Source organism: Salmo salar, chromosome ssa09 (genome assembly GCF_905237065.1).
Source record: "Salmo salar chromosome ssa09, Ssal_v3.1, whole genome shotgun sequence".
NCBI classification, from domain to species: Eukaryota; Metazoa; Chordata; class Actinopteri; order Salmoniformes; family Salmonidae; genus Salmo; species Salmo salar.
Window position 1 is genome coordinate 680,688 of NC_059450.1, and position 13,093 is coordinate 693,780.

Below are 13,093 nucleotides of genomic sequence, written 5' to 3' on the forward strand. Positions count from 1 at the left end.
AAGAAGCCAAGGTAAGTTGCTAGCTAGCATTAAACTTATCTTATAAAAAACAATCAATCAATCAATATCTTAACATAATCACTAGTTAACTACACATGGTTGATGATATTACTAGTTTATCTAACGTGTCCTGCGTTGCATATAATCGATGCGGTGCCTGTTAATTTCGCATCGAATCACAGCCTACTTCGACAAACGGGTGATGATTTAACAAGCGCATTTGCGAAAAAAGCACTGTCGTTGCACCAATGTACCTAACCATAAACATCAATGCCTTTCTTTAAAATCAATACACAAGTATATATTTTTAAACCTGCATATTTAGTTAATATTGCCTGTTAACATGAAATTGTGTCACTGCTCTTGCGTTCATTGCCTGGCTCGTTGCGAACTAATTTGCCAGAATTTTACGTAATTATGACATACCATTGAAGGTTGTGCAATGTAACAGGAATTTTTAGACTTAGGGATGCCACCCGTTAGATAAAATACGGACCGGTTCCGTATTTCACTGAAAGAAAAAACCTTTGTTTTCGAGATGATAGTTTTTGGATTCGACCATATTAATGACCTACGGCTCGTATTTCTGTGTGTTTATTATATTATAATTAAGTCTATGATTTGATAGAGCAGTCTGACTGAGTGGTGTTAGGCACCAGCAGGCTCGTAAGCATTCATTCAAACAGCACTTTCGTGCATTTTGCCAACAGCTCTTCACAATGCATTGCGCTGTTTATGACTTCAAGCCTGTCAACTCCCAGAGATTAGGCTGGTGTAACCGATTTGAAATGGCTAGCTAGTTAGCGGGTGCGCGCTAATAGCATTTCAAACGTCACTCGCTCTGAGACTTGGAGTAGTTGTTCCCCTTCCTCTACATGGGTAACGCTGCTTCGAGGGTGGCTGTTGTCGATGTGTTCCTGGTTCGAGCCCAGGAGAGGAGCGAGGAGAGGGACGGAAGCTATACTGTTACACTGGCAATACTAAAGTGCCTATAAGAACATCCAATAGTCAAAGGTATATGAAATACAACTCGTATAGAGAGAAATTTTCCTATAATAACTACAACCTAAAACATCTTACCTGGGAATATTGAAGACTCATGTTAAAAGGAACCACCAGCTTTCATATGTTCCCATGTTCTGAGCAAGGCACTTATGGGCTAGGGGGCAGTATTTGCACAGCCGGATAAAAAAACGTACCCGATTTAATCTGGTTACTACTCCTGCCCAGTAACTAGAATATGCATATAATTGTTTGATTTGGATAGTAAACACCCTAAAGTTTCTAAAACTGTTTGAATGGTGTCTGTGAGTATAACAGAACTCATATGGCAGTCAAAACACTGAGACAAATCCTGACAGGAAACTGAAATCTGATGTGTGGATATCACTTCAAACATTTGCCATTGAAACACACAGGGGCTTGCAATTCATTTAGCACTTCCTATGGCTTCCACTAGATGTCCTCAGTCTTTACAAAGTGGTTTGAGCCTCCTACCATCAAAATTCACTGAAAGAGAGGATGTTTACCTTGGTCACAGGGGATGGGCCATTACCATTGTGACGTCGGCGCCCATGGGTACTCTCCCTTTTCGAAACGTTTTGAAAGACAATGCAACCGTCCCAATGGAATATTATTGAAGCCCTGGTTGAAAAAGCCCCTAAAGATTTATGTTATACAACGTTTGACATGTTTGAACAAACTTAAATATATATTTTTTGCTCATTCCTGACGACAAGTCAGACGCACACGGTACATTTTTACTAGCCTTCGGAGCGCGCTAACACTATTGGGACATAAATTATTAACTTTTTTGAACAAAACTACATTTGTTATGGACCTGGGATTCCTAGAAGTGCCTTCTGATAAAGATAATCAAAGGTAAGGGATTATTTACAATAGTATTTTTGATGGTTGATCGTTCCAAGATGGCTCCAACATAGACTTATTTTCTGGGCATACCACGTCGTTTATTGCAAAGTGTGATTTCCCAGTAAAGTTATTTTTAAATCTGGCAAAGAGATGGCATTCAAGACATGTTAATCTATAAGTCTTTGAATGACAATATTACATTTTAACAATGTTTTCGAATAGTAATTTTGTAAATTGTAGCGCTGATCATCGGAAGCATTTGAGGGAAAAGATTTTCTGAACAACATGCGCCGATGTAAAATGCTGTTTTTATACATAAATATGAACTTTATCGAACAAAAAATGCATGTGTTGTGTAATATGATGTCCTATGAGTGTCATCTGATGAAGGTTGTCAAAGGTTAGTGCTGCATTTAGCTGTGTTTTGGGTATTTGTGATGCATGCTAGTTGCTTTGAAAATGGCTGTGTGATTATTTCTGGCTGTGTACTCTGCTGACATAATCTAATGTTTTGCTTTTGCTGTAAAGCCTTTTTGAAATCGGACAACGTGGTTCGATTCAGGAGAGGTGTAAAATAGTCATATGTTTGAGAAATTGAAGTTATAGCATTCATGAGGTTTTGCATTTAGCGCGACGCGATTCCACTGGCTGTTGATTAGGGTGGGACGCAAGCGTCCCACTGGCCCAGACAGGTTAAACGTTAGCTTTCTTACATGGCACATATTGCACTTTTACTTTCTTCTCCAACACTTTGTTTTTGCATTATTTAAACCAAATTGAACATGTTTCATTATTTATTTGAGGCTAAATTGATTTTATGTATTATATTAAGTTAAAATAAGTGTTCATTCAGTATTGTTGTAATTTTCATTATTACAAATAAATAAATAAAAATCGTCCGATTAATCGGCATCGGCTTTTTGGTCCTCCAATAATCGGTATCGGCGTTGAAAAATCATAATCGGTCGACCTCTAAAACAAACGTACAGTCAATAACACAATAGAAAAATTGGTATACAGTGTTTGCAAATGTAGTAAGATTAGGGAGGTAAGGCAATAAATAGGCCATAGTGGCGAAATAATTACAATTTAGTTATTAACACTGGAGTGATAGATGTGCAGAAGATGAATGTGCAAGTAGAGATACTGGGGTGTAAAGGAGCAAAAAAAAAGAACAATATGGGGATGAGTTAGTTGGGTGGGCTATTTACAGATGGGCTGTGTACAGGTGCAATGATCGGTAAACTGCTCTGACAGCTGATGCTTAAAGTTAGTGAGGGAGATATAAGACTCCAGCTTCAGTGATTTTTGCAATTCGTTCCAGTCATTGGCAGCAGAGAACTGGAAGGAAAGGCGGCCAAGAGGAGTTGGCTTTGAGGATGACCAATGAAATATACCTGCTGGAGCGAGTGCTACGGGTGCTGCTATGGTGACCAGTGAGCTGAGATAAGGCGGGGCTTTACCTAGCAAAGACTTATAGATGGCCTGGTGCCAGTGGGTTTGGCGACGAATATGAAGCGAGGGCCAGCCAACGAGAGCATACAGGTTGCAGTTGTGGGTGGTATATGGGGCTTTGGTGACAACACTGATGGCACTGTGATAGACTATATCCAATTTGCTGAGTAGAGTGTTGGAGGCTATTTTGTAAATGACATCGCCGAAGTCAAGGATCGGTTTTACGAGGGTATGTTTGGCAGCATGAGTGAAAGATGCTTTGTTGCGAAATAGGAAGCCGATTCTAGATTTAATTTTGGATTGGAGATGCTTAATGTGAGTCTGGAAGGAGCGTTTACAGTCTAACCAGACACCTAGGTATTTGTAGTTGTCCACATATTCTAAGTCAGAACCGTCCAGAGGAGTGATGCTAGATGGGCGGGTGCGTGCAGCGATCGGTTGAAGAGCATGCATTTAGTTTTACTTGAATTTAAGAGCAGTTGGAGGCCACAGAAGGAGTGTTATATGGCATTGAAGCTCGTCTGGAGGTTTGTGCGGAGTGTTGCTTGTTTTCGTCATATTTGTCAATACATTTCTCTAGCCTTTTGATTTGTTTTGTGTTGTTATCCAGGTTGAATGTTATTACCCCTGAGTATATGAAGTGCTAATATTTAGTTTAAGTTTGATATTGAATATTTTGTTATTTATCTTGAGTCGATCTGCACCGCTGTGTTCAGTCTGCCATCTTACCAGTCCATCAATCAAGCTTCACTCAGTACTTTGTTGAAGCACCTTTGGCAGCAATTACAGCCTCGAGTCTTCTTGGGTATGACGCTACAAGCTTGGCACACCTGTATTTGGGAAGTTTCTCCAATTCTTCTCTGCAGATCCTCTCAAGCTTTGTCAGGTTGGTTGGAGAGCATTGCTGCACAGCTATTTTCAGGTCTCTCCAGAGATGTTCGATCGCATTCAAGTCCGGGCTCTGGCCGGGCCACTCAAGGACATTCAGAGACTTGTCCCGAAGCCACTCCTGTCTTGTCTCTGTACTTAGTGTCGTTGTCCTGTTGGAAGGTGAACCTCTCTTTACTTTGCTCTGTTCATCTTTGCCTCGATTCTGACTAGTCTCCTAGTCCCTACTGCTGAAAAACGCCCCCACAGCATGATGCTGCTGCCACCATCCTTCACCGTAGGGATGGTGCCAGGTTTCCTCCAGATGTTATACTTGGCATTCAGGCCAAAGAGTTGAATCTTGGTTTCATCAGACCAGAGAATCTTGTTTCTCATGGTCTGAGAGTCTTTAAGTGCTTTTTGGCAAACTCCAAGCGGGCTGTCGTGCCATTTACTGAGGAGTGGCTTCCGTCTGGCCACTCTACCATAAAGGCCTGATTGGTGGAGTTCTGCAGAGAGGGTTGTCCTTCTTGAAGGTTCTCCCATCTAAACAGAGGAAGTTCTTGGTCACCTCCCTGACCAAGGCCCTTCTCCCCCGATTGCTCAGTTTGGCCGGACACTGTATGTAATGGGGAATTGATAGACGTTAACAGTCAAACGTGAACAATCCACACAATGAAGTTATGAAACAATGAATGTGCACAGATTCACGGAAGAGTGCATTCAGGAGAGATATCGTGCGTTGTGCCACACTCCCCTTTTTCTACCGTGCCATCCCACGACCTCTGCAATGGATTAGTTTTGGCCTCCGCAATTGATTAGTTGACGGAGATGGGTGCAAATAAGACAGCTGCCTCGTGTGCCATTAAAAAAATACATATAATTTGCTGCGTGTAGTAACTCTGTATGGGCAGGTAAGATGAGACTGGAGTGTGTGAGCAGCCAGCGTGTGTGTAAGCTACCCGCCACCTTGTGACCCTTCCCTGACCTTTCTGTGACTGTGAGGCTAAAGGAAAAGACAGATGGGAGGGGTCGGCATCACTCCAGGGGCAGTCCTGCTGAGTTTAAGCTTATAGCCAATATGCTTTCAAATAGGCTTCTTTGTCTGAAGTCATACTACCATTGATCCCAATGACTTTGTGGCCATCGGCGTGCTAGTGGTATAGGAATGTGTTACATTCATCCATATGTGTGTGTGTATGTATGTATATATATATATATATATATACACACACACACACACACACACACACACACACACACACACAGTTGGGAGAACAAGTATTTGATACGTTGCCGATTTTGCAGGTTTTCCTACTTACAAAGCATGTAGAGGTCTGTAATTTTTTATCATAGGTACACTTCAACTGTGAGAGACGGAATCTAAAAAAAGAAATCCAGAAAATCACATTGTATGATTTTTAAGTAATTCATTTGCATTTTATTGCATAAGTATTTGATACATCAGAAAAGCAGAATTTAATATTTGGTACAGAAACCTTTGTTTGCAATTACAGAGATCATACGTTTCCTGTAGTTCTTGACCAGGTTTGCACACACTGCAGCAGGGATTTTGGCCCACTCCTCCATACAGACCTTCTCCAGATCCTTCAGGTTTCGGGGCTGTCGCTGGGCAATATGGACTTTCAGCTCCCTCCAAATATTTTCTATTGGGTTCAGGTCTGGAGACTGGCTAGGCCACTCCAGGACCTTGAGATGCTTCTTACGGAGCCACTCCTTAATTGCCCTGCCTGTGTGTTTTGGGTCGTTGTCATGCTGGAAGACCCAGCCACGACCCATCTTCAATGCTCTTACTGAGGGAAGGAGGTTGTTGGCCAAGATCTTGCGATACATGGCCCCATCCATCCTCCCCTCAATACAGTGCAGTCGTCCTGTCCCCTTTGCAGAAAAGCATCCCCAAAGAATGATGTTTCCACCGCCATGCTTCACGGTTGGGATGGTGTTCTTGGGGTTGTACTCATCCTTCTTCTTCCTCCAAACACGGCGAGTGGAGTTTAGACCAAAACGCTCTATTTTTGTCTCATCAGACCACATGACCTTCTCCCATTGTCATTGGCAAACTTCAGACGGGCCTGGACATGCGTTTCTTGAGCAGGGGGACCTTGCGTGCGTTGCAGGATTTTAATCCATGACGGTGTAGTGTGTTACTAATGGTTTTCTTTGAAACTGTGGTCCCAGCTCTCTTCAGGTCATTGACCAGGTCCTGCCGTGTAGTTCTGGGCTGATCCCTCACCTTCCTCATGATCATTCATGCACCACGAGGTGAGATCTTGCATGGAACCCCAGACCGAGGGTGATTGACCATCATCTTGAACTTCTTCCATTTTCTAATAATTGCACCAACAGTTGTTGCCTTCTCACCAAGCTGCTTGCCTATTGTCCTGTAGCCCATTCCAGCCTTGTGCAGGTCTACAATTTTATCCCTGATGTCCTTACACAGCTCTCTGGTCTTGGCCATTGTGGAGAGGTTGGAGTCTGTTTGAGTGTGTGGACAGGTGTCTTTTATACAGGCAACGAGTTCAAACAGGTGCAGTTAATACAGGTAATGAGTGGAGAACAGGAGGGCTTCTTAAAGGAAAAACTAACAGGTCTTTGAGAGCCGGAATTCTTACTGGTTGGTAGGTGATGAAATACTTATGTCATGCAATAAAATGCAAATTAATTACTTAAAAATCATACAATGTGATTTTCTGGATTTTTGTTTTAGATTCCGTCTCTCACAGTTGAAGTGTACCTATGATAAAAATTACAGACCTCTACATGCTTTGTAAATAGGAAAACCTGCAAAATCGGCAGTGTATCAAATACTTGTTCTCCCCACTGTATATGAGGCATCCATGGGCTATATTTTGACTTCAAACAACACGTCCATGCTTAATCATATACAGTGTTTATTTCCTTCTTACTCATAGGCTATATATTTTGTCCACAAACAACATTTCCATGTTTTTATTGTAAATGATTGATGGGAAATGGATGAGCTTGGATAACTTTTTCTTTCAATCAAGCTTTGAGATAATAACAAGAGGGAGCTCTGTTGATCTAGCTAGATTGTGTCAAACACAATCAAATATTTATATTTTCATTATGATGTTTTCTTTTCTCAATGAAAACAATTCAATATTAGAATAGATTCGATACAATTGGATAGTATTAGACCGCTGAGCTAAAGCTAAGGCATTAGCTCAGGAGCCAACGCAAGTCTCCAGGTTCCAGACAAGAGTAAACATCACTCGAACGTGCTCGCAAACAACGTCTGTTACACACACATACCTTTCATGTTAAAAATCCTAAACTATGAGACTGATGCAGTATGTTGTGTTGAATCATTATTCACTGTAACATCAAATAAACAGTACTTTATCCACATTTTGTTACGTTACAGCCTTATTGTTTTTTTCCCTCATCACCCTACACACCATACCCTATAATGACAAAGCAAAAACGGAAATATCACATTTACATAAGTATTCAGACCCTTTACTGCAGCGATTACAGCCTTGAGGCTTCTTGGGTATGAAGCTACAAACTTGGCACACCTGTATTTGGGGAGTTTCTCCCATTCTTCACTGCAGATCCTCTGTCAGGTTGGATGGGGAGTGTCGCTGCACAGCTATTTCCAGGTCTCTCCAGAGATGTTTGATCGGGTTCAAGTCTGGGCTCTGGCTGGGCCACTCAAGGACATACAGAGACTTGTCCCAAAGCCACTCCTGCGTTGTCTTGTCTGTGTGCTTAGGGTTGTTGTCCTGTTGGAAGGAGAACCTTCGCTCCAGTCTGACGTCCTGAGCGCTCTGTAGCAGGTTTACATCAAGGATCTCTCTGTACTTTGCTCCGTTCATATTTCCCTCGATCCTAACTAATCTCCCAGTACCTGCCGCTGAAAAACACCCCACAGCATGATGCTGCCACCACCATGTTTCACCGTAGGGATGGTGCGAGGTTTCCTACAGACGTGACACTTGGCATTCAGGCCAAAGAGTTCAATCTTGGTTTCATCAGACCAGAGAATCTTGTTTCTCATAGTCTGCGAGTCCTTTAGGTGACTTTTGGAAAACTCCAAGCGAACTGTCATGTGCCTTTTACTGAAAATTGGCTTCCATCTGGCCACTACCATAAAGGCCTGAGTGCTGCAGAGAGGGTTGTCCTTCTTGAAAGTTCTCCCATCTAAACACCGGAAGTCTGGTGCTCTGTCAGAGTAATGTCTCGCACCTCTACGAACAATTCCTTCAACCTCATTGCTTTGTTTTTGCTCTGACATGCACTGTCAACTGTGGGACTTTATATAGACAGGTGTGTGCCTTTCCAAATCATGTCCAATCAATTGAAGTTACCATAGGTGGACTCCAATCAAGATGTAGAAACAACTCAGGATGATCAATGGAAACAGGATGCACCTGAGCTCAATTTTGTGTCTCATAGCAAAAGGGTCTGAATACTTATGTCAATAAGGTATTTCTGTTTTTATATTTTGATACTTGGGAAAAAAATAAACCGTTTTAGCTTCGTCATTATGGGGTATTGTGTGTAGATTAATGAGGGGGGGGAAATTATTTAATCAATTTTAGAATAAGGCTGTAACGTAACAAAATGTGGAAAAGGTCAAGGGGCCTGAATACTGAATGCACTGTATGTGATAGATACTAGGACTGACCCCAATTAGTCGACTAGACGATTGTTTGGTCAATAGGCTGTTGGTCGATTGATATTTGTTTTAGTTGAGCAGTAGCAAATATACAGTGGGGGGAAAAAAGTATTTGATCCCCTGCTGATTTTGTACGTTTGCCCACTTACAAAGAAATGATCAGTCTATAATTTTAATGGTAGGTTTATTTGAACAGTGGGAGACAGAATAACAACAAAAAGATCCAGAAAAAACAATGTCAAAAATGTTATAAAATGATTTGCATTTTAATGAGGGAAATAAGTATTTGACCCCTCTGCAAAACATGACTTAGTACTTGGTGGCAAAACCCTTGTTGGCAATCACAGAGGTCAGACGTTTCTTGTAGTTGGCCACCAGGTTTGCACACATCTCAGGAAGGATTTTGTCCCACTCTGTGCAGATCTTCTCCAAGTCATTAAGGTTTCGAGGCTGACGTTTGGCAACTTGAACCTTCAGCTCCCTCCACAGATTTTCTATGGGATTAAGGTCTGGAGACTGGCTAGGCCACTCCAGGACCTTAATGTGCTTCTTCTTGAGCCACTCCTTTGTTGCCTTGGCCGTGTGTTTTGTGTCATTGTCATGCTGGAATACCCATCCACGACCCATTTTCAATACCCTGGCTGAGGGAAGGATGTTCTTACCCAAGATTTGACGGTACATGGCCCCGTCCATCGTCCCTTTGATGCGGTGAAGTTGTCCTGTCCCCTTAGCAGAAAAACACCCCCAAAGCATAATGTTTCCACCTCCATGTTTGACGGTGGAGATGGTATTCTTGGGGTCATAGGCAGCATTCCTCCTCCTCCAAACACGGCGAGTTGAGTTGATGCCAAAGAGCTCCATTTTGGTCTCATCTGACCACAACACTTTCACCCAGTTGTCCTCTGAATCATTCAGATGTTCATTGGCAAACTTCAGACGGGCATGTATATGTGCTTTCTTGAGCAGGGGGACCTTGCGGGCGCTGCAGGATTTCAGTCCTTCACGTCGTAGTGTGTTACCAATTGTTTTGTTGGTGACTATGGTCCCAGCTGCCTTGAGATCATTGACAAGACCTCCCGTGTAGTTCTGGGCTGATTCCTCACCGTTCTCATGATCATTGCAACCCCACGAGGTGAGATCTTGCATGGAGCCCCAGGCCGAGGGATATTGACAGTTCTTTTGTGTTTCTTCCATTTGCAAATAATCGCACCAACTGTTGTTACCTTCTCACCAAGCTGCTTGGCGATGGTCTTGTAGCCAATTCCAGCCTTGTGTAGGTCTACAATCTTGTCCCTGACATCCTTGGAGAGCTCTTTGGTCTTGGCCATGGTGGAGAGTTTGGAATCTGATTGATTGATTGCTTCTGTGGACAGGTGTCTGTTTTACAGGTAACAAGCTGCGGTTAGGAGCACTCCCTTTAAGAGTGTGCTCCTAATCTCAGCTCGTTACCTGTATAAAAGACACCTGGGAGCCAGAAATCTTTCTGATTGAGAGGGGGTCAAATACTTATTTCCCTCATTAAAATGCAAATCAATGTATAACATTTTTTACATGCGTTTTTCTGGATTTTTTTGTTGTTATTCTGTCTCTCACTGTTCAAATAAACCTACCATTAAAATTATAGATTGATCCTTTCTTTATCAGCAAACGTACAAAATCAGCAGGGGATCAAATACTTTTTCCCCCCACTGTATATATATTTTTTTCATCAAACAGTGCACTTAAAGCATGAGACAAGTTCAATGCATATATAGTTTATTTTATTTAAAAAAATAGGGTGTGTCTAATATATGGAAAAATACACCTTTTTTTTTTTATTCGGGGACAGCCCTAATACATCAATGTCACATTAACATCCACATTGGACTAATCCTTTACCCTTTGGGTTAATAGTCACACTGAAGCTCCTGTGCACCTCTTCTTGCTTCTCTAGTAGCAATTTAGGTTTTCATTTGACAAGAACGAGACAGCCCTCGCTGTTAAGCTGTTTTCAATTTCTTGTCAGCTTTCAGCTCGTAGAGGGGCCCTCTTCTTCTTTACTGCATAGTTCTGTGTCCATGCATTCTTTGAACTACAGAAAAATTGTCTTTCTCGTTTCTGCATTGGGGAAAGTAAAGCTTCAATGCTATAGTGACAGTGCTTAGAATGTACACTGAGTTTACAAAACATTAGAAACACCTGCTCTTTCCATGACAGACTGAGCAGGTGAAAGCTCTGATCCCTTATTGATGTCACCTGTTAAATCCACTTCAATCAGTGTAAATAAAGGGGAGGAGATGGGTTAAAGAAGCATTTTTAAGCCTTGAGACAATTGAGACATGGATTGTGTATGTATTGCCATTCAGAGGGTGAATGGGCAAGACATAAGATTGAAGTGCCTTTGAACTGGGTGTAGTAGTAGTAGTAGCAGAGTAGCAGTAGTAGTAGTAGCAGTAGTAGTAGTAGTAGTAGTAGCAGTAGCAGTAGTAGTAGTAGTAGTACACAGCTGGATTTTTCACGCTCAATCGTTTCCCGTGTGTATCGAGAATGGTGCAGCACCCAAAGGACATCCAGCCAACTTGACACAACTGTGGGAATCATTGGAGTCAACATGGGCCAGCATCCCTGTGAAACGCCTTTGACACCTTGATGAATTGAGGGCAAACGGGGGTTCAACTCAATATTAGGAAGCTGTTCCTAATGATTTGTACATTCAGTGTAGGCTATTTTTAGGCGTAGAAGAGTATTGTTAAATGGCGATGTATGCATTCACACTAACACAGCCTTATGCTAAAACCAGTCTGCTTTTATTTTTTTGTTACAGGGAGGGCCTATGCCCCAGAGTTCTACTATGACACATACAGTGCGTTGTGGCAGAACCGGCCCAGGGTCTACGGCTTCAAGCTACAGTGGACCCAGCAGAACCCCCTGTCTGTGGACCGCATCGTGGCCTACCGACTGGGGATGAAACAGGTGAGCAAGAATACAGGGACCTACTCTCACTTTTATGCTCTCGGTTTTGTCCCAGTTTCACCCTTTTACGTCTGCTTTTGTCTCAATGGTAAGAGATCAATAAAGTTTGTATGTTTGAATTAACTGTAGCACACACTAGTTCCTAATTGTGTTGTCACTCATGAGAGCGAGTTAGGCTATGTCATTCTAGCCAAGTAATGACTTTGACATTATTTATTGCAACAAATGTTATTACTTTGCAGTCATTTCATGCAGAAAGACCAAACCAAGGAGATTGATAAGCATTGCAGAAGATGAGCCTGAGACCTAACGTATCCAATCCCACTAAAGCTTGTGCATGATGCACTTGTGAATACATTAGCATTTGTCCTTTCTGACTGCGTCGCATTCTCTTGTGGGGGTCGTTACCCCCCCCCCCCAAAGACAGAGGAAGCCAGCAGAGAACGTTTCAGTTCTTCAAACCTCCTCCATGTTAGTGGTGTTCCAGTTAGGGATGGCATTCCACTTGTCAGTCACGTCTTCTCCGTTCACCATTCCCTCTCCCTCAACTTCAGCACTGTCATCACTCAGCTGGAATGGAGGAGTCCTCAGCCACTTGTAATGACATCACACTGCATGATTTATTCCCCGTCAGGGTTGTCATTTCCTGGTTCAATGTCAACACTAGGTAAAAACAAGTCACTGATTTCATTCTTTTTTTTTCTTATTTCTTAACAAAATTACCACTCTTGCGTGCTGTTAGTCATCACTGCGGGGATGACTAACTTTGTACACATCAGGTGTTCTGCCCAGTGGTTTCACACATGTTGGGGGCAACTCTCTCACACAACACGCTCAGCATTATTATTAGCACACCGAAGCACATTTTCACTGACTGCACAGATTTTTTTTAGGCTCGAGGGACTTCTTTAAGTGCTTGAGCTGGTTGGCTTTTCACATGGGAGGTGGTGTGTCTGCATCGTCATTGAGTCGGCCCAAGTTCCAGTCCTGTTCTACTTGTTTTCGTTCATCTCTCCTGCTTTTGTGTTTTCTTTATTATGACAAAGCAGCTAGCAATTGTTTCTTATTTCCTCATTCTTGCTAGGTCTGCATAGGAGAGGAGCCTGACAGTCATTGCTATATAGGTGATTCTACAGAACTGGTGAAAATTGCAGTCCCACCCCCCAAAAAAATATACAAAAAAAAGTTACATCTCCAAACTTAGGACATTTATTTACGTCATGATATTTTCTAATTCAATCCAAGGCAATAAATTGTTTGTACACCTATTTCTATTGAGAGGTG

General features: G+C 42.2%; 1 protein-coding gene across 1 annotated transcript in view; it reads left to right on the plus strand.

Annotated features, from left to right (window-relative positions):
• The window catches only part of LOC106610629 (MAM domain-containing glycosylphosphatidylinositol anchor protein 2), a 231,850-nt gene that overhangs the window by 160,677 nt on the left and 58,080 nt on the right, over positions 1 to 13,093 (plus strand). The window contains exon 10 of the mRNA XM_045723335.1: positions 11,661 to 11,809. Coding sequence (XP_045579291.1) covers positions 11,661 to 11,809 — 149 coding nt within the window. The remainder of the gene's footprint in view (positions 1 to 11,660; positions 11,810 to 13,093) is intronic.